General features: G+C 31.3%; 2 protein-coding genes across 2 annotated transcripts; one reads left to right on the top strand and one right to left on the bottom strand.

Moving 5' to 3' along the window:
• Positions 1–926: 926 nt before the first annotated feature.
• Positions 927–20,462, bottom strand: LOC123685411 (ectopic P granules protein 5 homolog). Its single transcript, XM_045625090.1, has 25 exons — positions 20,137–20,462; positions 19,340–20,083; positions 18,688–18,971; positions 18,461–18,620; positions 18,081–18,263; positions 16,171–16,764; positions 14,937–15,435; positions 12,952–13,472; positions 11,030–11,263; positions 10,721–10,881; positions 10,403–10,579; positions 10,226–10,349; positions 9,848–10,158; positions 9,449–9,623; positions 9,254–9,387; positions 9,025–9,175; positions 8,032–8,226; positions 6,519–7,293; positions 5,828–5,988; positions 5,433–5,776; positions 4,564–4,994; positions 3,901–4,108; positions 2,889–3,101; positions 1,759–1,972; positions 927–1,104 (listed from the first exon to the last, which is right to left on the bottom strand). The coding sequence occupies exons 1-25, from the start codon at positions 20,167–20,169 to the stop codon at positions 1,000–1,002; spliced, it is 7,131 nt and encodes a 2,376-aa protein (XP_045481046.1). The 5' UTR covers positions 20,170–20,462; the 3' UTR covers positions 927–999.
• Positions 20,463–20,577: 115 nt separating this feature from the next.
• LOC123685412 (kinesin-like protein costa) lies at positions 20,578–24,770 on the top strand. Its single transcript, XM_045625091.1, has one exon. The coding sequence runs from the start codon at positions 20,773–20,775 to the stop codon at positions 23,653–23,655; it is 2,883 nt and encodes a 960-aa protein (XP_045481047.1). The 5' UTR covers positions 20,578–20,772; the 3' UTR covers positions 23,656–24,770.
• Positions 24,771–26,140: the final 1,370 nt, after the last annotated feature.

The following is a 26,140-nucleotide window of genomic DNA, read 5'->3' as shown; positions in this document are numbered from 1 at the left end:
GGTTAAAATATATGTACAAGTCAAAGACTCACCCTGTATATTCAAAAAATTCAATAATACAATATAGCTGGTTAAAACTCAATGATCTAATATTAACTAGGGAGCGCATAGAGAGACAGGAATCGACTCTAACAGGATGATGAGATGCATGATGCACCTCATGACCCGGAGTCCAACCAAGCATTGTTTTTATTGGTGGAACATATTGAACCATTTTAGATAGCGTGATTTGGATTTCCTTATCATTGGTTTAAATTCAAACATCTTTATCCTCTTCCTTGTGGTCATGTGACCCAGGGGAATCAAAATGTATAATGCACTCCCCTTAGAATTGAAAATATACGTGAGTTCAATAGGTTAGTTGAAAATTTTTTATTGTCTAAGTGTTTCTACTCTCTACAGGAATACTTGTCAGATGCTACTTGATTGTATATAATCATTTTGGACATATCCTATACCTTTTTTTATATTTTTTGTATTCATACATGTAAATATGGTTTTGAAGGATAAATATATATTATTATTTAATCTTTTTTCTTCTCTAATGTGGGTGTCAATGTTCTGCATAATCGCTGGAAGGCGCATCCATGTATTATTAGATCATTGATAAAACTCATCAGAATAAAATATTTTTCAACATCGTCCCATAAAAAATTAGAAGAAGATAAATTTTTCCATTCCAACACTTTATTTTCATGTCGATAAAAGATGTTCTTGAGAATTTTGAAGTGTTACTTGGGTAAATGCATGCATAATATCAAGTGGTTGGACAATCATACAAGTTCATTCTAAAAAGTCATCTTTTTATTAATTCTCAATGTTTTACTACCTTCAATTAGTTTTTCATTAATGTATAAAAATATCTAGAAAGACAACCAATTGTCATAAAGAATTTCTGAAAGGTCTTGGATTTCAAAACTATAATGGAAATGAGTTAAAAATTTATTACATATCTAACTTTGGTGATTTATATATGTAAATATAAAACATAGTATCATTTCAATTCCTGCTTAGATCTTTAAAATATAATTTATCAGAAAACTCGTTAGTCATTAGAGTAAGAAAATCTGCCACATTATGTAACGAGTTCGTCGGATCTTGAATCTAAAAAAAATAGTTGGATTAATGTTGATTCTGATAAACATAAGCCATTTAAAACAGTCTTTTTCATGCCTATTTAGATGTAGAGTCTGATCTAAAATTGATAAGAACTTGTTTTGTTAAAATTTCAGGACATTTATACAGTATTTATGTTTGACATAACTAACAAATAAGTAAGGAAAATTCAGGAAAAACTGACATTTTCAGTTTACTAGTGGATTTCACAAATGAGATCATTCAATTTTAAGTCATTTCAGGATCCACTACAAATTTCAAACCACAATTAAAGAGCTGATAGGATGTGATACCTGCCATATATCTTGGGAAGAGTAGAAACCAAAAATCAATTAAAAAATCCCTCCATAACTTTTATCCCTAAGTATAACAGCTATTTGAATGAAATTAAAAAAAAATATTTATCAAAAAATAAAATTATGAAATTTAGAATATAAATTTCAACAAGATATAACAGGCAGATAATCAGTTCTATGGAATTGATTTTAAGGGAGCTGTAAATTATTAATAAATAAAATAAATATTCAACACAATGTTGTTTGTTTGAAAATTATTTTTCAGAAATGTAGTTGCAGTTTAATTCATTGTGGAGACTGAAAATAGGCACGAAAAAGACATAGCATAGTGAGGGGTTAACATTACCTCATTTAATGCCAACTCTGCATATTCCTTCAATTTTCCTTGAGATTGGCCAAAGTCTAATTTTAAAAGAATCTTTGCACACTCCGTATTCCCACCTGGTTGACCCACTTTAGCAGGGGCATTCGAATGTCTTCTAACTATTTGAGGTTTGCCTTTCATTTCAGGCAATTGAGCAAGAATATAACCTCCTAAAGCCCGGCAAAGAAATTTAAACCTGAAAAAATATGATATAATAATAATATAGTTATTAATATCATTACATACATTTAATAACACTGACAGTAATTTCATATAACACTGAGTTCTTTCATAGTCAGATTATTCAACAGAGTTAGAAAATTTCGGACTTTCTAGCTGTGGTCTAGTCAGTGGTATGGTAGGTATCTTAAGAGATTGTAACTTGTCAATGAATTTCTCCAAACTGTTCTACAGAAATCCCATGTCTGAGTTACAACATATGACTGTGAAACCTCAGAGAATGCCTACTGTAATTGTAGGCAAAACGTTAGGTGAAAAACCGACTAGACCACAGCTTTTTCACTTCCATCCGATTTTAAACAAATAAAGCCTAAATGTTGTTCCTATCTAATTGCAATTCAACAGTAAAAACCTCAATAAATCAATGCAGTCATTTTGGAGATAAGATCATTTCCAAAAATTATCTTTACGTAACAAGTCCGGAAAATAGGGTCTGTGAGTCCAAAAAAACCATTTTCGGGCGTGTTGCGTACAATATTTTTTCGGCAACCATGTAAAATAACACTATCGCTGCTGCTTTCCATATTTTATTGCGATTGCGATAAAAAACATGCAAATTTTTGACAACTAATTTCATATGAACTGTCAGCCGTTATCTCGGTTGCTATGGATTCTATGATTCTTTTCCGGCCTAGTCCGGGAAGTACTTACTTTCCGGACTAGGCCGGGAAATGCTACTTTCTCAGAGAAAAAGCGTCCGGGAAGTGAGCACTTCCCGGACGGTTGACGAAAAATTACTTTTTTGTTGTGTTATCCTTTTTTTATCATCCACTCGAATTTTTTTTATAATTTTATGAAATGAACAGACACATCAGTTTTCTACTGCATTATTATATGTATAAAAATATGGTTATTATCAGTAGTTCACTTACGGTAAAGATACAGAATCTGCTTTACTGATTCCAATCACACTTAAGATGCCTCTACCCCAACTGGAATTTCCTTTATCTTCCGCTATTTGCAACAATATTTGAGAAAATTTATACAAACATCCGCCTGCAGCTGATTCATCCACTTCACAATATTTGAGTGCAATATTCAATATTCCAAGCCATATCAGTGGTATTTTATTTTCCACTGAATCACTGAAAGTTTAAAATAATATTTGTAATCTTTCAGATATTTGAAACACAGGGTGTCCTGGAAAGAAAAGGTTTTAATCACCTGAGAGCCTTTGTTTGAGATATACAAAGTGATATTCATCTAGAGAGTGAAGTTTCACAGTTCAATAACTGATTTTTAAATTTTGAAGTTATTTTTTTTTCAATTTAAAGAGTCGTAAAAGGTGATAAAACTGCAAAATCTAAAATAATTCTTCCCATAAATTCGAGGTTCATTGAACTATGAAATTTCACTTATAAGAGAATGTTTATTGATCATCCTGTATAACAGTGCCAAGTAGAGATTTACAATATTTATTATGAGTTGATTCTTATTTGTTATGAAAACCTAAAAAACTCATAATGTTTACGTACAGGATGATCCAATAATCACGAAAATAGAAAAAAGTTTTATATTTTCTCAGTTCGGATCTGATTTATGCGATTTAAGAGAAATATTGAAGGATTGCGATAGCAAAGGGTGACAAAACTTCAAAATTTGAAATCATTTGGTCGATTAGTTCAAGTATTATTGACTGTGAAATTTCACTCATAAGATGAACTTCACCCTGTATATTCCAGACGAAGGCACTCAGGCGATTGAAACCTCTTGTGACAAGTCCAGCCTGATGACGTTAATTTATGGTATTTGTTTGTCGCATTCTTCCCAGGACACCAATAAATTTAAAATTTTTAAAAGAAGTGGAATCTTCTTTTTCAAAAGATTCCAAGTACATATTTATTGTTGTAAACTTTATCGTATGAAGAAATTTTTCTATATTACCCCATTTTAATTTTTGGTAACCAATCTATACACATATTGAGTAATCCTTGGTAGTCGGTGCAACAATTAATCTTTTCTAGAAGTATTAGGTTTAATGTGAGAATACTTTTTTTGGCAAGTAAAATTTGCTCCAGTTCGATTTGATTGTTAACCACTATTTTAACATACTGCCTCAGTTCTGTCCAAGAGGGTTGGTGATGTTCATTGACTAAAAATAATCTTATATTAAAACGGATTCATACAATTTCAATGTTAAAGAATATAAAAGGTTATCTTCTGTACAGAAAGTTACAAAAACACATTAAACATTTCAATAATTCTTGACAGACTTCATGCAAAAATGTAAGTACTTTTATTATATATACATATATATACTACTTTTAGATCAAATTTGGTTTCGACAACTTTAGACATTACAAATGTTTTCATTCAAGTGATAACTAGGATAGTCTCCTAAATCTAGGTTTGTTAAGATTCATCATTATAATTTGTTTAGAATTCAACATTATACATTAAAAGATAAATCATTCTTAGCATACATTAAAAAATGAGAATTAAGTTGTTGGCTGATTGCGAAAGAAATAAAGGACAGTTATTTTAAAAATTAAAGGTAATTAAAGATATAGTTCTTCAAGTACAATAAAAATTTTTGAATTTACTCACCATTCTGAAAGTAGCATTCTAAACATAATTCATAAAGTTGTGCTATAAATTCATAATTCTTCACAGCCTTCACAGAAACATGTAACAAAGAATGTATAACAAAACTGTTTCCTGATTTTTTTGAAATCCAATGAGAGAAACATTTTAAACTTATATCTCCTAAAGGACTAACATTCAGCATATTGAGAAGTTCTGGTAAAATGATATTCAACTCTTCTTTGGACTTGACGACACACTCCATGTGTTTAATATTATTGTTTATCATAGAAGAAATTTCACTTTCTCTAGAAGGTACTGTCAGTTTATTTTTACTATTATACACTGATATTAGTTTCACAAAACTCCTGACATATATGTATCTCCTATTCGAAATATTTGGGTTTTCACACTTTTCTATCACATTATCGTATCCAGAAATAGTCTTCAGGAACCTGAAGTGAAATATATGAAAAATAAATAAAACTTCATATGAACAAATTCATTATAGAGTGGTAAATCAACTACTGTGGACAAAACAGCTACTGTTAAGTTCAAAGTATCTAGAATGGTGGCTATGGGAAAGAGACTTGATGATTATGATGTACCATTGAATTATCAAGAAGTTAGAAATATTCAAATTTATTCTTTTTTATTTTTGCAAATTCTCAAACAGGTTTTCTAACACCTCACTCTATAATCACTATCCATCTTTTGCTAAAAAAATTACTTCTCATTAACATAAATATTTCACATAAAGTTGGATAAATCAAAATCAACAGCTTGATAAAACACAACTGATTATTTACTTATCATGTTCAATATGTAATACAATGAAAATGATTAAAATACTTCATCTAATGAGTTGCTAGGAATTTTGTCTTCAAACTTACTGTAATACTCTAACATCTAGGTCCAAGGGATCACTTTTGAAAATAACATTAGAATCACAACTCATTATGTACCAATCCATTACATTTTGATAGGCAACAGGGTCTAACATGGTCCAATCTAAATTTTCTGATTGAACGAGAAGATTGTTAAATTTCTCAACATGCTGACTTCTTAAGTTTGGCTCATTGGAGAGTTTAACCAATAGGCTAATATAGCAATGGTACACTCTGGACTTGATCTGAATTGGACAGTTAATGAATTGATTCATCCAGTTCATCCATTGCACTGAAATGAATATTTGTCCCAAAAATTGATGGCATTCCGGTAAATACTGATCTACTATCTAAAATGAAAAGCATAAAAATGATGTATTCCCCCTTTATCATGTACTTACTCTCAACATTGCTTCCAAATCGGTTAATGATGGCCAAAAATTAGCCCACGGAAGCACTAACAATGTCTGATGAATACTGTTGAGTATATGCTCTTTAATACAGCCATGAGCATAAGTAGTTACATACCATTGCCAAATATAATTGAGAATTATAGAACAAGCTGAAAAATGTCAATTATGATCGAACGAACCAAGATACATAAGAAGTGAAAAGAAATATAACTAGAGCAATATATGTATTATACAGTATACAGGGTGACCCACGAAAATATGACTTTTTGAAATGGTTAGTACTTGGGAGAATCTGTAGGTATAGGATCATGCATAAAAAATCAAAATTCCACTCTAACAAGATGTGCAGCGCCTAAAAACTTCAACCTAGAGATTACAAACAATGCGAAGATTTTGCAGTATGCAAAGAATCGACTTGAAAAAAGTTGGGTCAAATAGGGAAGATTTTTCAGTTCTGTTGGAAACTTGTATGTATGTCAACTAGTTGATATTATTTTCAAACTTGAAGTCAATTATCTCACATGGCATATAACTATCAATATATCTATGTAAATAAACTAACTTTTCAAGAAAAAATAACCGATTTATGACGATTTAAAAAAGATTCATTTGAGTCCCTGTAATACAGATGTGACAAGTGAGTTTAATAAAATTCATTATGCAAATGAATATTGCGTACCTGGAAGAATATGTAGTAAGAATAATATACACTCCTTGAAACAATCTAACATTTTCTGCGCCGAATTAACATTAGAAGGGATCCAAGGTAGAAGTACTGATCTGTCATCAGTCAATTGCTGTATCCAAGAAGCCATATAATCTTTCAGGTTCTGCATTGAGTATGGTGCTATCCAAGGTGCAAACATATCTCTTATATGCGGCCATATTTTTTCACACATTTTATCCGATTCTAATCCCTGATGCACATTTAGCGAGCTTATTATCAAAGAGTGGCCAGACATACCCAAAAGTAAGCAATAAATATCCAAATATTGTTCACATTTGGGATATAAACCGTAAAGGCCATACTGCAACCTTTCTTGAGTGAAATGTCCTGATAATAGTTCTGAAGTTTCCAAAATTTCTCGATAGTTCAGTTTTTGTTGATTTTGGGCATAAGCCCTCAACTGATCTCTTAAAGCATTCCTTGGATGTATTTGTGTTGGAAACGACAGTGAGTTGAGTATATCTAACCACACAGAAATAGCAACCGGGCAGGAGTTAGATGTTTCACAACAGGTTCGTAAAAGATTTACTAATATTTCACCATAATGTTCTGGAAATTGAAATTGAAATACAGAGAGTAAATGTTTTCTGTACAATCCATGGAGAGTTAATGCTTCAACTGGTGGATCAGTTCCCAAGGTTGAGAGTCCTTTCACAACTAATTCTATGAATTGAGAACGCTCATTTAACTTAGGTTTTTTGTTTTGCAGCCATTTATCTATATCAAACTGAAAAATGACAAAAGTATCAAGAATAAATTCTTATTATTCAAGGTTATTTTCTTCAAGTAGAGGTTTATTCATAGAATTAAAAAAGTAAACTCATAATAAGAAATATATATCATTTCTTTAGATACTAAATGTGATGTTGATATACAAGCCGACAATATATAAAGAATTGGTCATTTGAATTTCCAGCTCAAAGACGTTGTAAAAATTTTTTTTGCAGTTCATTTGAAACAACCATCTTTCAAGATAACGCGGGGTCATTTATTCAATTAACAGTGCTCTCTTATGTCAGTTCCCCTAAAAGAGGTTGTTAGATTTCTTCAATGAAAAAAAATACCGAACAATAGAATGTGTTTTTAATTTTTCAATGCAAATGGAATTTTGTATGCAGTAGAGATAACAGAATAATAGATGTTACATAAATACCAAAATCACCACTTCCTGGAAACCGTTTCAAGTTCGAAGAAGACATAAAAGAGATGTAGAGAAGTACTGAATTGATTTTTGAAAACATTAAAAAAATTTGATAATTAGATTATTCCTTGAAATAAGTATACTTATACGAAAAGGTCTGAACTCTAAATTTGGATAAACAATAAATATTTTGTTTCGTTCACTAATTCTCGGTATTTTATTGGAATATTATTATTTTGGAATTTATGGTTCAATTAACTTTTTATTGGAATATTATTATTTTGGAATTTATGGTTCAATTAACTTTTTATTGAAATATCTTACCTTGGATAACAGGGCAAATGATATTTCATATTTTTGCCCAATTTCATTTGATATTTTTTCATACATTAATAATAAATTGGCTGTACCAGTGTTCCCTGGAGCAAAATGAGGAGCTAAAAATTCTCCTAAGTTTGGTTCCTCCAGAATTGTATCCAAAAGTCTTGAAATTTCGGATTCTACTCCACAAAGATGTGACTGAAAAACAAATTCATGAATGATCTCAATTTACTGAGAATACGGACTGTGGCTGAATTCTGTGTTAGTATTTTGTAGGAAACTAAAGAGATGCATTCCCATATTTTTATTTCAAAATATTTTCAAGGTGACGCCATGATCGTAATTCCATCATGTTTACTATGATGCAACAGTGATTTGAAAATTTTGATTAATAAGCCTATGCCGAAAAATGAAATAAAATTGCTATTGTAAAAAATCCAAAAGAAGTTGTGAGTTTTTATTTTTGTTACCTTCTTTGAATTTTCGTTTGATATTAGTTCATGACATCAACTTTGTACTAATATTTTTGTCTTATATTGGGCGTAACTCCTCTTTAGACGAATAAACTTCATAATATTATTAATTTCTACACATCTTTAAACTCGAAATATTTCTATAATGCTGAAGGTTTTTACTGCCAGATTATTCAACAGAATTTGAAAATCTCAGGCTCTGTAGTTGATATTTTTGTCTGAAGCTTTGCTTACTATTGTGGTAAGCATCTTCAAAGGTTACTAGGCCTTATATTTACACTCAATACTGAATTTCTCCAATATGAATGGGAGTATTTTTGTCTGAAAGATACGGAGCAGTAGTCTTACGATAATTAACACTGAGTGCCTGCTCCAGATACTCCAGCTTCTGTTTTGGTTTTTAAACCTCTTCAAAGTTCTGAACTATAGCAAAAGATTTGTGCTACGATTTGAAAAATTTGGTTCAGATCATCAGAATTCAGAATATAGAAATCATAATTCACTAGACTAAAAAAATACCTACTTGTCCCAATTTTTCTAACCAATCAACGAATAAAGTTTTGGTTGGTAAATAATTCATGGTTTTTTCATTAATCAATTTCAAGATGCTATAAAATAATTCAACTCCTAAAATTCTTGTTGAGGGATCACATTGGACTTGATGTTGAAGAATCCTGCAAACAAAGTAGTTGAAAATATCAAACTACTAATAAAATACAAATATAAATATATTTGAATAATAATAATCTCACTTGATAGTATGTTCAATAGCAATTGCCGTGTTACGAATATCTGGTGCAGGTGTAGAATGTAAATCAAAAATAAATTCATATTCATGTCGGTTCGATTGGATGAGATGGTTTGTCCTTTCATCTAACCTACTTTCCTACAATTAGCATTTTGTTATTAAATAGTTATCAACACTATAACCAGAACATTTTTCTTACATCATATAAAATATTGATGATTACTTCTGCACAACTTCCTCTTTGTTTTGTTTCTTTACAATTACATTTAGCCACCTTCTTTGTTACCACGTGTACCAATTTATAAAGCATTGGTATTAATTCTTGATAAGATCTGTTGAGCGATTCATATGTATTTACACATATGGAGTGGTCCCTAAAAAATTCCAATTTAAGGGTCAATCAATTTTGATATTGGCAGTTTTGGTAATTGTAGAATGTTTGATTCTGTATTCATTCATCATAATTAAATTTAGATATCAAAATATGATACATTGAGAAACTTATGTTTGAAAATATTTCTTCGAAAATTTATCAAGTTGTTAGGATTTCTTTTAAGTAATATGGAAACTTTTTCATCTTCAAGTAATATGTACTCACTTAGCAAAAAATTTCAAAATTGTAAAGTGTTTTTCCAACATGTGGAACATCTTTCTCACTGAACTAGTATCCACTATAGGAACTACAGATTCTTCAATTTCAATTGTAGGAGCTGGTTTTGGATGCTCATATGATTCAATTCTGCTCAACATTCTCTCGATAGGGTCATTACTTTGAGAACGTCCTTCAGGGTTTAGAAGGGGTTTGTTAACATTTGTATGTTCTCTGAAGTTGGATATTCTCCATATCCTGATAGATTCTTGTTGTTCAGCTTTAACTCTATTGTAGGCAACATAAGAATACCAGGGTGTCTTGAAATGAAGCAATTAGAATTTATTTAGGGTCTTGAAATTGAATGAAAATTATGACGATATTTACCTTATCACCTTCAAATAAAACCTGTAGGAGATCTGTTTCATATAAAAATGGAAAACTGCGAAGAAATGTATTAGCTTTATGCAATCTTGGTTCTTCCAGCCATAGTGCAAAAGCACTGTATAATCTGAAAAATTATTGTCTATTGGTTTTATATAATTTTTTTATGTCAGTACATACTTAGAACCAGATTGCATTAATGGGAGAGTCCAATTATCTTCTGCTTCTTCCAATTCATAAATTTTATTTTGATAATATTGTTTGGTTTCTTGCAGGCGATATTTTAATTTTTTGAGGAAAGCAAAATTTATGACTCCTTCAAAAAATTTGTCTCCAATACTTCTTCTATCAAAAGACCTATAAAAAGAGCACTACTTTTGGAAAGTTTTTTATAATGTTTATTTTAGGTTAATCGATCATATATAGTTAGTCAGAAATAATGGTTAGTTGAGAGAAGATTCCCTTTTTATCTCGAATCAGTAAATAAGAATCACTCACCCGGGAGTTGATATTGCGTCAAAATATAACTCAAAAAATTTCTGCCAAATTAGTACACCTATGGGATGATCAATAGTTGTATCCATGGCCAGTTGAGCATACCTGTATATGCACAAAGAAGCCGAAGATACTGAATTAATTTTAAGTACTCCAGCAGCTTTCTGAAAAAGAAATAAGTTAAGCTAGTACACACTAGCAAGACTAACCCCTAATTGAAAAGCAGGGTATAGGAAATTCTCATTTTTCATTCTCATTTTTATGAAATCGCCCGATATCATATTTATACAAATTTAAACTTGTTTAACTCACTTTTATAGCTGAATCCACATTTACTTTTCCTTTCTGAGAATAAAGTTGCTGAAGTAATTCCTTCCAAAGTCCAGTTTTTTTTTCTCGTTCCTCATGCTCTATTCCTATCATTATATAAGCCAACCAAGGAAATGGTGATAAAGAACTTGATATTAATGAAACATTCTGATTCGAAGCAGACACCCATTTAAAAATAGAGCTTATTGTTCCTCCTTGTTCTTGGGGTGTTGTATCCTGATAATAAAATATCACATTAGACAAAAATAATCTGAAAAATCAACCTAAGAAATACATTCTGTCATTGAAGTCAGTTTCATCAATACAGAAATTATTTTCTATATATTATATCTATTTGTGATTAAATCCTGCAAATCTTTATGAAATATTGCTTATTTGCTGCTTTCTGGAAAAGTCGATATTCTTGAGCCTTGAAGAAGGAGGAAATCGCCTCCAAAACGTTGGCAAAAGTAAACTTGTGAGAAAAAAAACTAAAGCATTGTCCAAATTCCTGACAAGTTTTTTTTTATTATATTGTTATCATGGACGAAAACCAAACTGATGATTGTATTATTATTATTTTGTGCTGTTTGTAAGGCATCTTTTTGGAATTTTTCATGAAGAAATTTGCAATAGCTAGACCTAAGGGACTACCATCCAGTTGTTCATAAAAATGGCCCTTGCCTTGAAGATAGCTGGATGTTAAAATATTTTTGATATGTACAGTACAACTTCGATAGTTCGGACAGTCGCTAACCCGGACACTCCAGTATTCCGGACACTGCTGTGATTCGGGCATTTTAAAATTTTTGCCTCTGAAATCCGGGGAAGAAATTTGCAATAGCTAGACCTAAGGGACTACCATCCAGTTGTTCATAAAAATGGTCCTTCCCTTGAAGATAGCTGGATGTTAAAATATTTTTGATATGTACAGTACAACTTCGATAGTTCGGACAGTCGCTAACCCGGACACTCCAGTATTCCGGACACTGCTGTGATTCGGGCATTATAAAATTTTTGCCTGTGAAATCCGGGCGCGAAAATATTCATTATGCAAAACAATAGCATTTTCCTGTCTATACATGCAAAAAACGGTAACATGTCGGTTGGAAACAGCGCGGCGACAGCATCTTTCATTCTGCACTTGGTTTTTGAGCGTGCCGGACGCAATGGCTCCAGTCAAACGATCACATAAGACACTTACACTCACAGAAAAGTCTAAAATATTAGATTGCCTTGATATAGGAAAAATTACACGTCAAATTGCAGATCAGTTAGGTATTCCGAAATATACAGTGTTCGATATAAAGAAAAACAAGGATAAAATAAGAACCTTTACTGCAAAATCGTTTCAAGGAACAGGTATGCAGACGCTGTCAAAGCATTTTTACTAGCTATCAGGTGGACTGAGGAGAATAATCTTCCCCTTGAAGATTAATTGCTTTTAAAAAGGCTTAAAGATAAGGCAACTGATATAGAAGCATCCAAAAAGGTCCAAACTAAAATTGATATGTATTTTTCAAAAAAGTGGAAGATATTTCATTTTGCATACATACATAATATGTATACATTATTATAATTACATGTACATATTTACATAACGTGTTACATGTACTTAGGAGTTTTTTTCTGTTTTGTTTTATTTTATTTGAAAATAAGTTGCTTTATGTCATAAATTAAAATCACTCCAGTAATCCGGACGCCTCAATAATCCGGGCAGGTTCCGGAACGATATCTGCCCGGACTACTGAAGTTATACTGTATTTGAGATTCTTTGATAGGAACCTGTGCCTATTTAATTTTCCTATATGGGAATATTAGAAATTTTTATGCTAAATCAAATAAATACTGTTATATCCAATAATTTGCACAAGATTGCTAGGTCTCGCAAACGTCTAGGAGAGTCGAAAACAAACAATACATACCTGCAAAAGTTCTTTCAAAACATTTGTGGCAGCTTCTATGGCATCTTTTTGAAAGAAAGACGCTTTAATTATCACGTCTAACAAATATAATACCCCATAGTTTCTAGTCCATTGCTCCACAGAAACCAATGAATTCATCCATAATCTAACCAATATTCTAGGACTGTCCAAGTTATAATTATGGTAATTATTCATTTGAGTTTCTATCATATTTCCGAATTGTTGCAATACTGTATTCTGTGCACCAATGAATGATTTAGCCATTGATATATAGCTCTGATCGACATAAAGTAGATTAGATAATATCTCTTGAAATTCAAGGGAGTTCACAATACATTCTTGCGCATTCAAAAAAAGGGGCATTATCAAGTAGAGGGCAAATAGAACTGCTTCATATTTTTGTTGAGATTCGAGAAAAAGTAGTTGGGCAAAGCCATTGGTACATATGATTGGAATCAGGTGACCCCAAGAAGTCATTAGTAGAGCTACAAATGCATGCAGAGGTTTTCTCTCTCTTATACCTGAAATATGCAACAATTATAAATATTTGTAACAATGAATAATATAATTTTAAACAACTTTTCATAATTTGAAAGAAAGTTAATTGAAAGTTACTTGATAGATTGAGGATATCAATTCTCTTAATGATATTATTACACAAATTAAATGTGTACTTTCTGAACAAAAATGATTTGTATTTGTGTTACACAGGAAGTTATGTTAAGGCTAGGAACATAGTGAAGCAACCAAGAGGTGCGAAGAGGATAGCAGAAAGGATAGCGGTTCCCGAGAGTAGCAGTGATGACGAGGTGTCATCTCATAGTGAGGCGAACAAGAAATCAAGGCGATAGTCGAGTTTGATTATTATTGAGTAGGCGCGTTTCCGAAAAATGGATTTATACTGTTAGAAAATTCGTTATTGAAACTCTGGTATGTAATGAAAAATGATGAAAATAGAAGAACTTGTAGTGTTCACGAAATTAATAAATCTAGGAAAGTACATGGTGAATTTCATCACTTGTATAAAGAATTACGCGATCATCCAGAGAAATTTCTTTCATATTTCCGTATGAATATTGCAACGACTACATTCTGGAAAAAATTGAATCTAAATTGATGAAAAACTAGACTAATTTCATTCGCGACCCTATCACTTCCACGGATTAATTACTTGTTAGTTTCATTTCATCCGCTACACGGCTACAGCATCCCATAATATATCAATTATGATGTTGAGCATCTCTCTGATTCCACAAATTACTTTTCACAAATATTGAACTTATGAATGCGTCAATATCCAATTTTATTTATTAATTGCGCAGCCGCGCGGCGATGAACGAAAACAAACTTCCCCGATCTCGCCTCTATCCTCGCTTAACCGCCTCGCGCAACCGCATTCGGGATCGCTGCACTATGTACTACCCTATTAGAATATATTTGTTTGAATTCGCCTCTATCCTCTCTACTATCCTCTTCGCACCTCTTGGTCGCTTCACTATGTTCCTAGCCTAAGTGTCTGATATTTTCAAGACGATTACTCAGTTATTCATAAGGTGAAAAGTTCATATAAGCATTTTGGTTTTCCGTAAATAATTTTTAAAGTAATGTCGATATTTGGACGAAAATTGGTATTGGGGATTTCTCAATATGAGAAATTCAAATTTGACCTTAGTTTGGCCCTTAAATGTAGGGGGCGTCACCTACAGGCCTTTGCCTTTTTTGGGGAATCACAATTCTGTCATGCATGTATGTATCACATTTTCTAGAAGAAAAATCGATTCCCTTATCATTTTTACGTGAAAAAGGTATGCTTGTCAAAAGTCGCTACAAGCAGCCGTTTTCTAGAAGTTTGCTGAGCCGTCATCAGTTACAGATTAAGTTACTCTTGAAAGACATAACTATTTAGGTGTACCTATCAGTTGTACCTAATGTGTGTGGTCGGCGTAACATTAATATTTTAGCTGAAATTTCAAAATATCACTAACCTTTAAGAAGAATATCATAGTTGTCAATATCCGCAACCATTTTGATATCTTTCAGTCCATTATCACTAATATGTAATTTTAACCTTAAAATTGTTTGCCAGCCCCAATTAGTAAAAGCAGGTGTTTCATCAACAGCTTGCAAAACTAGCATCGCTATATCACAGTGAATTTTATAAGGCAAAAATAAACTACCATCTCCATTTATATCCCAGTTTAATCGAGATATTATCATTCTTGCTAATTTAGTTTCAATTTGAGACTCAGACTCAGTCCTAATGAGTCTCGACAGTAAGTCAATATCATTGTTATTTACTTTCCAAATTGCTAAAGGTAGTTCCTCATATAAATATAGTGATAGATCCTGTATATAATTGATGTTTTCCATAACTTGTTTCAATATTCTTGAGAGTAGATGAGGATGTTTTGATGTGATATGTGTCAATAAAATTCTAGATGTTTTTGAACATACATCTTGAGTTATTTCATTGATGAAGCCAATCTGAAAAACAAACAATATGATATGCAATCAAATCATCGAAAAATTTTTAAATGAGATTCCATAATGAAAACCATAGAGTAATAAACATAGAATGAGGAAGTATACGAAATTTTTACATGTCCCCAACATGGTTAAATTACGTTGTCGGATTGTGATATATTTTCAAATCCACAAGTTTACTATATCATTATGAATGTATATTATATTGAATGAAATATATTTATTTGAGCAACATGATGAAATAAGCAAATTTGAATATTTGGAATCCGATATTTTACCTAATTGTCGAATTTATAATAAGCAAAATATTTATTATTTTCTGTATCTACCTGCTGAAATCAAAGGTTTGGCAACTTTTGCTATCTTAGCGTCATTGGTTGTTTAACGTCGTTTGGCGCGCTTGAAGTTTGTTTTCTGAATTCCTCATATGTTTAGGTATTTATTTCAATATATTTTGAGTTGATATGAAATGTTGATTCACTATGGGACATAAAAAGTGCGTTGAGTGAAATATTGTATCACTGATATGTTTTCATTTCTGCACGCTTCATGTCAAATTTGATAGTTCATGTTGGGGACCAAACTTGCCTACTGAAAATGACATATGCTTCCTCTATCTAAGTTTATTACTCTGAGAGTCACTTCAAATTGGAACACAAATTTATTTTATCCTTTTTATTATTCATTTTCAGTAGGTTTGCTATTAGTTGAATGAATCATAATAAGTAAACTCACTAGAAGTAAGTCCATTGTAGCAGCAATTATTAATTCTTCTTCAGTTCTTGCCAATGCAATATTTGCAAAAGTATTCAGCAAATAGTAAATTTCGCCATCAGGTAAAGTAATGAGTTTATCCAGAAATTGATCTTTGAATTCTTCCTTGTCAAAACGAGCTCTAAAATCTCTCAAATTTGTGGATGAAAACAATTCCTGCTCTTCAACATTAAAACCATGAAGTAGAAAGAAAATTTTCCACAAAGTTACTGATGAAACTAAGTTGTAAGGTACAACTGCAAGAAACTGCCATGCACCTAATTTCTGTGAAGAGTATAAACAGTACACAGCCCTAAAGAAAAAAGCGTCATATTCTACTTGTAACCTTTGCATCATTGCGGAATCGTCAATGGTTTGCGTCGAACAAAATCTTTCCCATAGATCTGTGGCATATTGTACTAAATGAAGAATTAAACGACTGAGTCTCTTTGCAAATTGATTATATCTTGGTTGATTGTATGTATGAAGGCCTTTGTTGATTATTCTTAGGAGTAAGGTGGAAAATGCAAAAAATCGAAGAATGTGTTGTTCTGTTAGTTGATCTGCATAGTGATCCTAAAAAAAAAACAATTTGAACTGAAAATGAAAGTTTAGTATTGAGATAATTTGTGCTATTAATTTTATTTACACGTTAAAATCATTTGAGAAGATGAACTAAATATGAATGCAAGCACTACCAAAATACTTTTTTAACATTTTGCCTAAAACTTCAATAGGCATCTTCAGAGGCTTCTCTGACATGGATTGTATTTCTATACTAGATTTCTTCAAACTATTTGTTTTTTTTTCTGGATATGGTACTTATAATAACAATAACTGTGGAAAATAGTGCAAGGAAGAAATCAAGATGAACCGATTGCTCTTCCAAATAAACAAGAGAAGCAATGAAATCAGACGATCTTTACAAATACCTTAGAATGAAACAAAACCGCCGAATCAACCATCAAAGAATGAAGGACGGCTTAAGGATTGAGGAGAATAAAAAAAATAAAACAAAAATTTCAACATCAAAAACATGACGAGAACCATTACTATGTATGCATGTTCAAACCTAATGTACTCTCGGTGTAGTTCCTTAGAAGCAGATATAAAAAACGTGCAACACAAAATGAGAACTTTTAGCAAAAAAGCATTATCCAAAAGGAAGCATTTCATTTTGATATGATGGTTATGCCAGTTATTTAAATTTTTATTTGATTTCAAACTTCATATCACACCATCTGTGTCATTATCACTTTTGTCTGTACTTTTTTATGCTTGTTTCACGCGCAAAATATTTCATTTCACCGTGTAAAGTTTGAATATTCTTAAGAAATAAAAATTTCAGCGCATTTCAAAGACATGTTATAAATTTCTTGAATTTTTTCAATTCAAATCAATATAATATTCAAAGATTATCCAAGAACTGTTCCGTTAACGTAAATCAACAATATGACGTATACCTATTCCAAAAATTTCAATTACATCAACAAGAGAGAAGAGACACCAATCATTTAGAGCGAGTGGCTTCTAGCAATCAATAGTACCTGAACCAAACCAATCAAAAGGTGAAGATGAATCAATTATCCTTATTGCACTGAATGGAGAAAATATAAATACCTTATCGAGTCGAGAACAACTAGTTTGTTTAAATTTAGAGTCAAGTCAACAATATACAACAGGGAAACCTCTAAAGTTATTTTCTGGTACATCTGTAAAATGGCTTGTTCCGTTTGATTAAATAAATAAATAAATAGAAAAGATGAAAAATTGGTGAGACCACTGCTACAAAGCCCGTAATTATCCAACTTTATTGAAAAATCCTAGTATTATAACTAGCTCCTAGTTAGGCATCTATTTCTCTATTTGCCTGAATAAATAATGGTTATTACCAAATTATGTCTCTGTTTCAATAATGATAACGCTCTAAATAATGATCCTAGTGGTAACTGATTTAAGAGAGCCACTAAATCATTTTCCCTCAAAGAAGTTCCAGAGGTTTCTTCATCTTCTTCTCCATCAGAATCTATAACTACCCATAAAGCATCTTGAGCTTCATTGTTCTGTTGGGCAACCTATGAAAATAAATAGCTTTATAATTGAGAAAAAGTTTTTTTTTATTTATTATTTTATTACTTCCAGAAAATAGTTCACTGAATTTTAAAACCAATTGCCAAAAAATACTATTTACTTCTAGGACAAACATGACATATTTGCTGGGAGTATGATCAAAGTGTAATAAACTACAGATAACAAAAATATAAATTTTTACCTCTCCTAAAAATTTATCTCTGTCTTTTACAGGTGATAGAATTATAGATAAAACTGCCAAAACATGGTTAATTTCATAACTCATAAATGGATTTTCAAATTCTTGTAAAAGAGGTGTTTGCACAAAACTAGAAGCCCAAAGACCCACTCCTGCTGGACATCTAGAATTCAAATGTGACTTAGGAAAATATAGAAAATTACAATTAATCATTACATGCTGAAATCTACCTTAAAACATGGTTCAATAAAAACAGATGGTCTTGATAATTCGCAACTCTTAATAGAACAGCAATGAGACGTTTCAACCATGCTCTAGTTTCATCTATAAACTGATCATCTTTTATAAGTTTCCTTTGAAATGCAAATAAAACAGATACACATAGCCTCAAATCATTCAAATAGGGTTTCCAATGTTCAGGTTCTTTCTGTAGGTTCAATATAATTTCTTTGTCTTTATTTAATTGGGTGACATTCAAACAATGTGCAATTATTGTTTGTAAATATATTTCAATCTGAAAATAAAAGTAGTTATAATTTTTCGAAAATAATTATTCATTCACATATTTCCAGTCATCAATGAATTCTGGTAATGAGGCTGAAATATACAATAAGATTATTTATTACTTTATTTGCTACTATTTTGAAAAAAAAAAAAGATCATTTTTGAAGACTTAATTTCAATAGTTTCTGGGGATAATTTAAAAAAAAAATATGATGCAACATATAATAATTAAGTTTAAATTTGCGGTGATAATACAAATTGAGGAATATGTCCCAACCTAAGGACGCATTTTTTTTAAGTAATCAACGATTTTTATAATCGAATGAAAATCAGATGAAAATGATATGTTTCACATAATCACCCAACAAATCAACTAACCTGATATTTAAGTTTTCCTGCTGAAAAATGATACAATGATAGATTTTTTAGAATACTTTTCTGTATATTAGCTAATATCCTCTGCATACTCTGCCAAGCAGACTTATTCAAACTATACTTCAAATATGAATGTGAAACACTGACTATGTCTCCATGTTGACATTTTCCTTTACTAGAAATATTTTCAGAACTTGAAATCCATAGTTTTGTCTTTAATTCTACATATTCTGCCTTCAGCTGGTTGATCTCTTTATTGGTTTCAATAAGTTTTAGTCTTATATCGAGATAATTACAAAGCATCTCATATAAAGAGTGTGATTTTATTGCCAAACCTTGTAATTCAGCTTCAATGAATTGTTGTGAGAAATTCTCAATCATACTTAGTTCATTATTTGAATAAAAAGCTGCCAGTTGCGTTTCTGCATAAGGTCTTATTGCACTGTAAACAGCAGACTGTATTTCACTTTTATTTTCAACATTGTCACTTCTGTCTTTAATATCATCAGCATTAATTGTAGTAGAAGAAAGTTTAAAATTGAGGTGTTCTATCTCAGATTTGACAATAGTATTTTGGGAGAAGTTGTTTTTCATTTCTGAATTGTCTTCATCTTTTGAATCATTAGTGTGAAAATTGGTCATGGTTTCAGATCCTTCATTTGACAAAATAGGGTTTTCACTTATTTGTTCTGCTTGACTGTGAACTACCTCATGGCTGTTTACTGTTTTTCTTAATTTATTCCTCCGCTTAAAAAGAGACACTTATTTTGAGGTTTTGATTATCATAACAAAGAACATACCTTGCCCAAAGGCTTTTTTCTTACTTGCTCCATATCTGTTATCGCTCTAAAATTCTGTAATTATCATGAATAGATTTAAAAAATTCGTTTATGAATTCAATTCGATTATGTGGACGTTATTGTCGAAGCTTTTGCGTATTGTTTATTATTGTTTCTCAATCAAGTGTAATCGACCTTCCATATCAGCTGATTATTGATAATACAAACAGGTTTGCCACTTTTATATTAGGATCTTTAGATCTACTCGACAGCTATGATACAAACGACATTTGAAATAGCAAAACACAATTGACCATTTTCGAAAAGAAGCATTTATAATAAAATTTTGAATTGATGACGGAGTTATTCGACTGTTAAACATAAATTGTTTTCCAATTTTTCAATCCGAAATGAATAGATATATCTGAAATTCTATGACCATAAATGTCAAGTGTCAAACAAGGTTAGAACTAATTAGATTTGAAGAGTCTGTCACCGTTTTCGAATAACAAATTAAAAGTTTTTTACGTCGGGAAGAATATGAGATGAATAATTTCATCTACATTTCTGTTTATTCAACTAATTAAAAATATGTGAATTGAAAATATTAATTCAACTGAATTTTTTCATTGAAAAGGCAGTTTCTAAAATAAAAACATGGATATCAATATAGAAACTGCAGTAAGAATTTGCCCAATAAGTTGTCGGAATAGTGAAGATAATGGCATAAATAGGATGATAGGATTGCATACAAATGGGACTAACTCTATTCAGTTGGCAAATACTCAAAGGTTTCCAGTAAATTATGCCTTTCCACCTCATACTAGCCAAGCTGTTTTGTACAATACAATTGTAACACCTTCAATGAATTTCTTCATAGAAGGTTGTGATATATCGGTAGTGGCGGTTGGACAAAGTGGTACTGGCAAAACTTATTCATTATTTGGACCGGGATTTCATTTTGCTGCAAGTGAAGCTGAACATGGGATTATACCAAGATTTATTAGAGACTTATTTTCTAAGATCAAACAGTATCGAGATAAAACTTTCACAATAACTATTGGTTGGTCCCAAATATGTGGTGAAACAGTTCAAGATTTACTCGGTTCAGGCTTAGTGGAATGTACTGATATACTTGAAGCTTTCCATTTAATTCAATTAGGTATGTCAAATACAGGACCAAAATTTGCACACACCTTATTCACAATCACATTATATCAAGAATGGACAATAGAATCTACTGTTCAACACCGAATTTCAACAGCCAGTTTTACAGATTTGGGAAGTAGTGAAAAAGTTTTGATCTATGATAACAATGGACTTGTTCAGTCTGTACCAACTGATCCAGGACTTATGGCCTTACAACAATGTATCAATGCACTTTCTGAACCCCATTATTCAAATTTCAATATCAATAATATTCCTTATGATCAATCTGTGTTAACAAAATTATTGAAAGATTCTTTTGGTGGTCGCTCTAAAACAGTATTATTATGTACTGTATCTCCTTTTATAGAAGATTTTGCAGAATCTTTATATACTTTACAGTTGGCACTAAGGTCACAGGCTATTAAGAATTTTGTCACTGTTAATTCATATACAATGTACCAAAATATTGAAGAGAATTCAGATGTTTTCAGTCTTCAATTTGCAGCCAATCAATTACTTAAATTAGTTAAAAATGCAGAGGATTTGTTCCAAAAGGTATTAACAAATTCAGCATTACCCAAAAGTTTGTTAGAACAGATATCCCATTGGTTAACTTTCAAACAAGAATGCGAGGAATGCTTAAATGACAACTGTGAGCCTCATAGATCATTAGATATAATTGAAGAGGAAGAAGCTGAGGATTACATGAGCTGTAATACAATACATAGTAGTGATAGTGAAGGAATAGATGAAGAACAGGAAGATAATTCAGAAAAGATCATGGAAAATTTTGAGGATTTGTTGAAAAATTTCTCCTCCCTAACTGATGAACTTGTTAGTAACTATTATCGTGATTATTTTGATGTAAATGTCAGTGGTAAAGAAAGTTCCTGCATTTCCAGTACGGAAAATCATATAAAGGGAGCTAGAGGTCGTCGAGTTAGCATACATTCATTTGCAGAATTGAAAAATTCAGTTTCTATCAACAACAACAAAATATGTGAAGAACTGGAAGTTCATACTGATGATAAAATAGGTGAAACTGATAATATGACTTATGAAATGAAGAAAAAACTTTTGAAAAAAATTGTAACAGCTATTCAAGGTTACCAAAAACAAATTGAAGATTTACAGAAAACAATTCAGGTTAAAGAAAAATTGATGCAACAATTGATCAAGAATAAAAATATAAAAAATAATGCTAGGATGAAACTAGAACAGAAATGTCAGAAATTGCTGAAAGAATATGATAAGATGATGGCTGCTCTTACTCAAGCTGAAATTAATAAAGACTCTGACTCTGAGAAAAAATATCAGTTAAAATTAACAGAACTCAAGAAAAAAATCAAAGATGCGGAATCTTTGAAAAATTTGACAGAGGAGAGTAATAAAAAACTTCAAGAAGTTGAAAATAGTGTTCATACATCCAAAAAACAGTTGGAGAAATTGAAAAAATGTAAAAGGAAAGAAGAAAAAAGGAGAATAATGTATGAAACTCAACTTAAAGAAGACAAAAAAAAAATTGAAACTAGTCAAGACAGTTTGGAAAAACAAAAAAATAGTGTTGAAACTAAAAATTCCAATGAAAATAAGCAGTTGGTGGTTATGACTCATCCCGCAGTATTAAATTTGCCTTTCGAGAATAGAGATTCTCTTCGTCATGAAATAAGGAATCTAAGGAAGACCCGTGATTATTTACTTGAACAGAAATATATGATTGACACCAAATTATCAAATAATAAAATATTGAATGAATATGAAGAAAGAAAATTGCTTCAATATGAAGAAGCTATTGAAGCAATAGATTTGGCAATGGAATTCAAAAATGAAATTCTGTGTGGACATTATCCAATTGTGGCAAAATCTTTAGAGCTTATTGATGATCATGGTGACAAAATGTTAATGGATAGGCTAATGAAACTGAATGAAGCAGAAATGAGGATCCTATTATATAATTATTTCCAAAAAATTGTAGATCTAAGGAACAGCACAAAAAAGTTGGAGCTTGAAGTAATTGATATAGAAAATCAAAATGAAAATTTGAGTTGTCGTGTTCAAAATTTGAGTTATAACCTGCAACAAGTTCGATTGGAGTCGGAGAGGCGAATTATAGCTTTACAACATCAACACGAGAATAAATTACAATTAGTTATGAAACATCTTGCTAATGATAATGGTGATGATAGAGTTGTTTCAAGGGTTTCCAAGCATGCCTTAGCATTCCAAATGGCAGGTACTAGCAAGCAAGGAGATAAAAGTCTGATTGCAAGGTTCACAAGATATGCCAGACAAGAAACAGTACCAAAGCAACTTCAAGCAACAGTATCAGTTCCTCAAGCAATTGTAACAAGGCAGAAGAACAAACTATTCATACAGCAAACCCAAAAGTAAGAATATCAATATCATAAAAAGTTAAGAAACTCATAGTTTTTTATTGTTACAAGTGATTAATTAGGTATTGATATTTCTCATAAATATTATGTATGAAATGGCTAATACTCTCAAGGGAAAACTAATTTTAAAGATAATACGTTCTGGTTGCATTCTCTAAACTGTTGTCAAAGGAAAATATTTAAAAAACCTATGTATGAACTTCCCCTCATAGCTCGAAAATTGTCATATGAATCATACCTATTGTTGCAATTTTTTTACGAAATGTATTATATGTATTTTTGAAAACATAATGGAAGTTTTGATTTTGAACAAAAATTTCTTGGAGGACTTGTCCTGATTGGAGGTGATATTTGAAAAAAACGATTGAATTTGAATAGATTGTATACATTTTTAGATTACCTCCATATCTTTTTTTTGTGGGATATTTTATGGATATCTCAATAATTTATAGTTATCTGAAAATTAATACAATATTTATTGTTTTATCGCAGATTCTCTATACATAATTACTTGTAAATATGTAATACATAAATTATATTTGAAATATTGAATATTTAATCAGCATCATCAATAATTCAATTATATATGCCTATGCCATTGAATTTTGTAAGAATTGTACATATAATCATTTTCCATAGAGGTTTCATTATTGTATTTAAATTTTCTGATTTTTTATATTAGGGACCAAAGGTGGAGAATTTGGCAATAATTGTAGAAGTGTCTTACTATAAAATGCATATTTTATTTGCTATTCAATATATTCAGTGCTACTCAGTACTTCCAAAGTATTTGACATAATATATACATATTTATTATTCAAGTATGTACATTGAAGGAAATTTCATGCACGAGCAATTTTTATAAATTTGATGTTTCAATGGCCAATATTTTCACTTTTTATACTTTCATAAACTAATCAGCTTATAGTTCTTACAATATACCAGTTAATTAAAGAAACATCAGTTCCAATATTTTTGAAAAACTTTAGCGGTCCTTATCAAATTTATTAATGATGTTAATTTTATATAGTTTTTTTAATTTTGTAATTATGTAAATAAAAATTTTGTATTTATTTATCTGAACTTTTCGTTACTTTTGTATTTGGTTGAATTTCAAAATAAAATATTCAAGTAATTATAAATTTCTTGTTTTATTTATATTTATTTTCCAGAAAAAATGTTTACTGAAAATGATTTGATTGAAAAATTAATCATGATACAAGAAATTTTTTTCTTCCCGTAATAAATCATGTTTTGAGTTTTTTGAAATACCTTCGGTAAGGAATGAACAATAATTGGTAGTGAATTTTCAATGAAAATTAAAATAGTTGGCTTTTTGAAATCTTCTGAAACGAAGAAACTTACTTTTAGGTTGGGACCAAGTTCCATAAAAAATATCTGCCTTTGTCGAATGATCATAACAACGAAAATTCGACCCCCAGAACTCAGAAACGAAGAATTTTCGAAGATTAAAAAAAAGGTCAACTTCTGTTTTAAGGGGAACGAAGTTTCGTCATGAGTTTGTTCCGAAAAAGCTACCCCCATGAAGGTGGCATTAACGCCAACAACCCCCAACATTTTTTGAATAGTCGCGAATATCGAGTGGTGTTGAATAGTTTGAGAGTTAGTTGTATACCCAAAATACTCTGATTCTATGGACAAATCATCACAGAGACATAACACAATTTGCAAGAACTTACACTACATTTCTTTAACCAGTGTCCATTAGCAACCATACATGCGATTTTGCCTAAGCGTCATTTCATTCATTTACCTACAGTGACTGTATATACAGTCACTTAACACTTACCTAGGGAATTTAACAATTCCTTTGTGGTGACTCTGTCTGCCACAGATGGCGCTATGGGTTTTCGCGCCACACTACTTCGGCCCCGGCGTATTTTAAGGGGTCGTTGCGTTGCAACATGGTCACCTCTCCACGATGGTGTATGAAGTTGTGTCTTGGGTGGATATCGCTAGATAGCACAAGTGATGAGACCACCAGCGATCTCAGGGTCGAAATATCAAACCCCTGAGAGGGGTGCACCTCATAACTTGGCTCGAGAAAGACTCGCCAAACTCTCTATAAATGCGTAACCGATTTTTCTGCTGAAAAGATCTCAGGATGAAATGAAATTGGCTTTAGAACACCTCGCCAAAACTTTATAGTCATATCTGGCAGATATTTTGCTACGGGATCTGAGTGTCGTGGAACTGGAAAAAAATTATCTAACAAATTTATCCAGTAGAGATTTTATCCGCTGGATTAACTTCTGGGACTTAATCAGCAAGTGCTGAAACATGCCCTTATTATAAGTTTACTCTTTCATAAGAGTCGAGATATTATGAGATGAAAGTGCTTACAATTAAACCAAAGTGAGATTTTCAGTATTAACTATTTGAATTAGGTAACTTATGTTTACCAAAGAGAATTAATACGGGTATTCAAAATGAGTCATTAGTTCAAAAATGGATGAAAGCAA

Source organism: Harmonia axyridis, chromosome 7 (assembly GCF_914767665.1).
Source record: "Harmonia axyridis chromosome 7, icHarAxyr1.1, whole genome shotgun sequence".
Taxonomy (NCBI): domain Eukaryota; kingdom Metazoa; phylum Arthropoda; class Insecta; order Coleoptera; family Coccinellidae; genus Harmonia; species Harmonia axyridis.
This window is presented reverse-complemented; position numbering and strand designations above follow the sequence as displayed.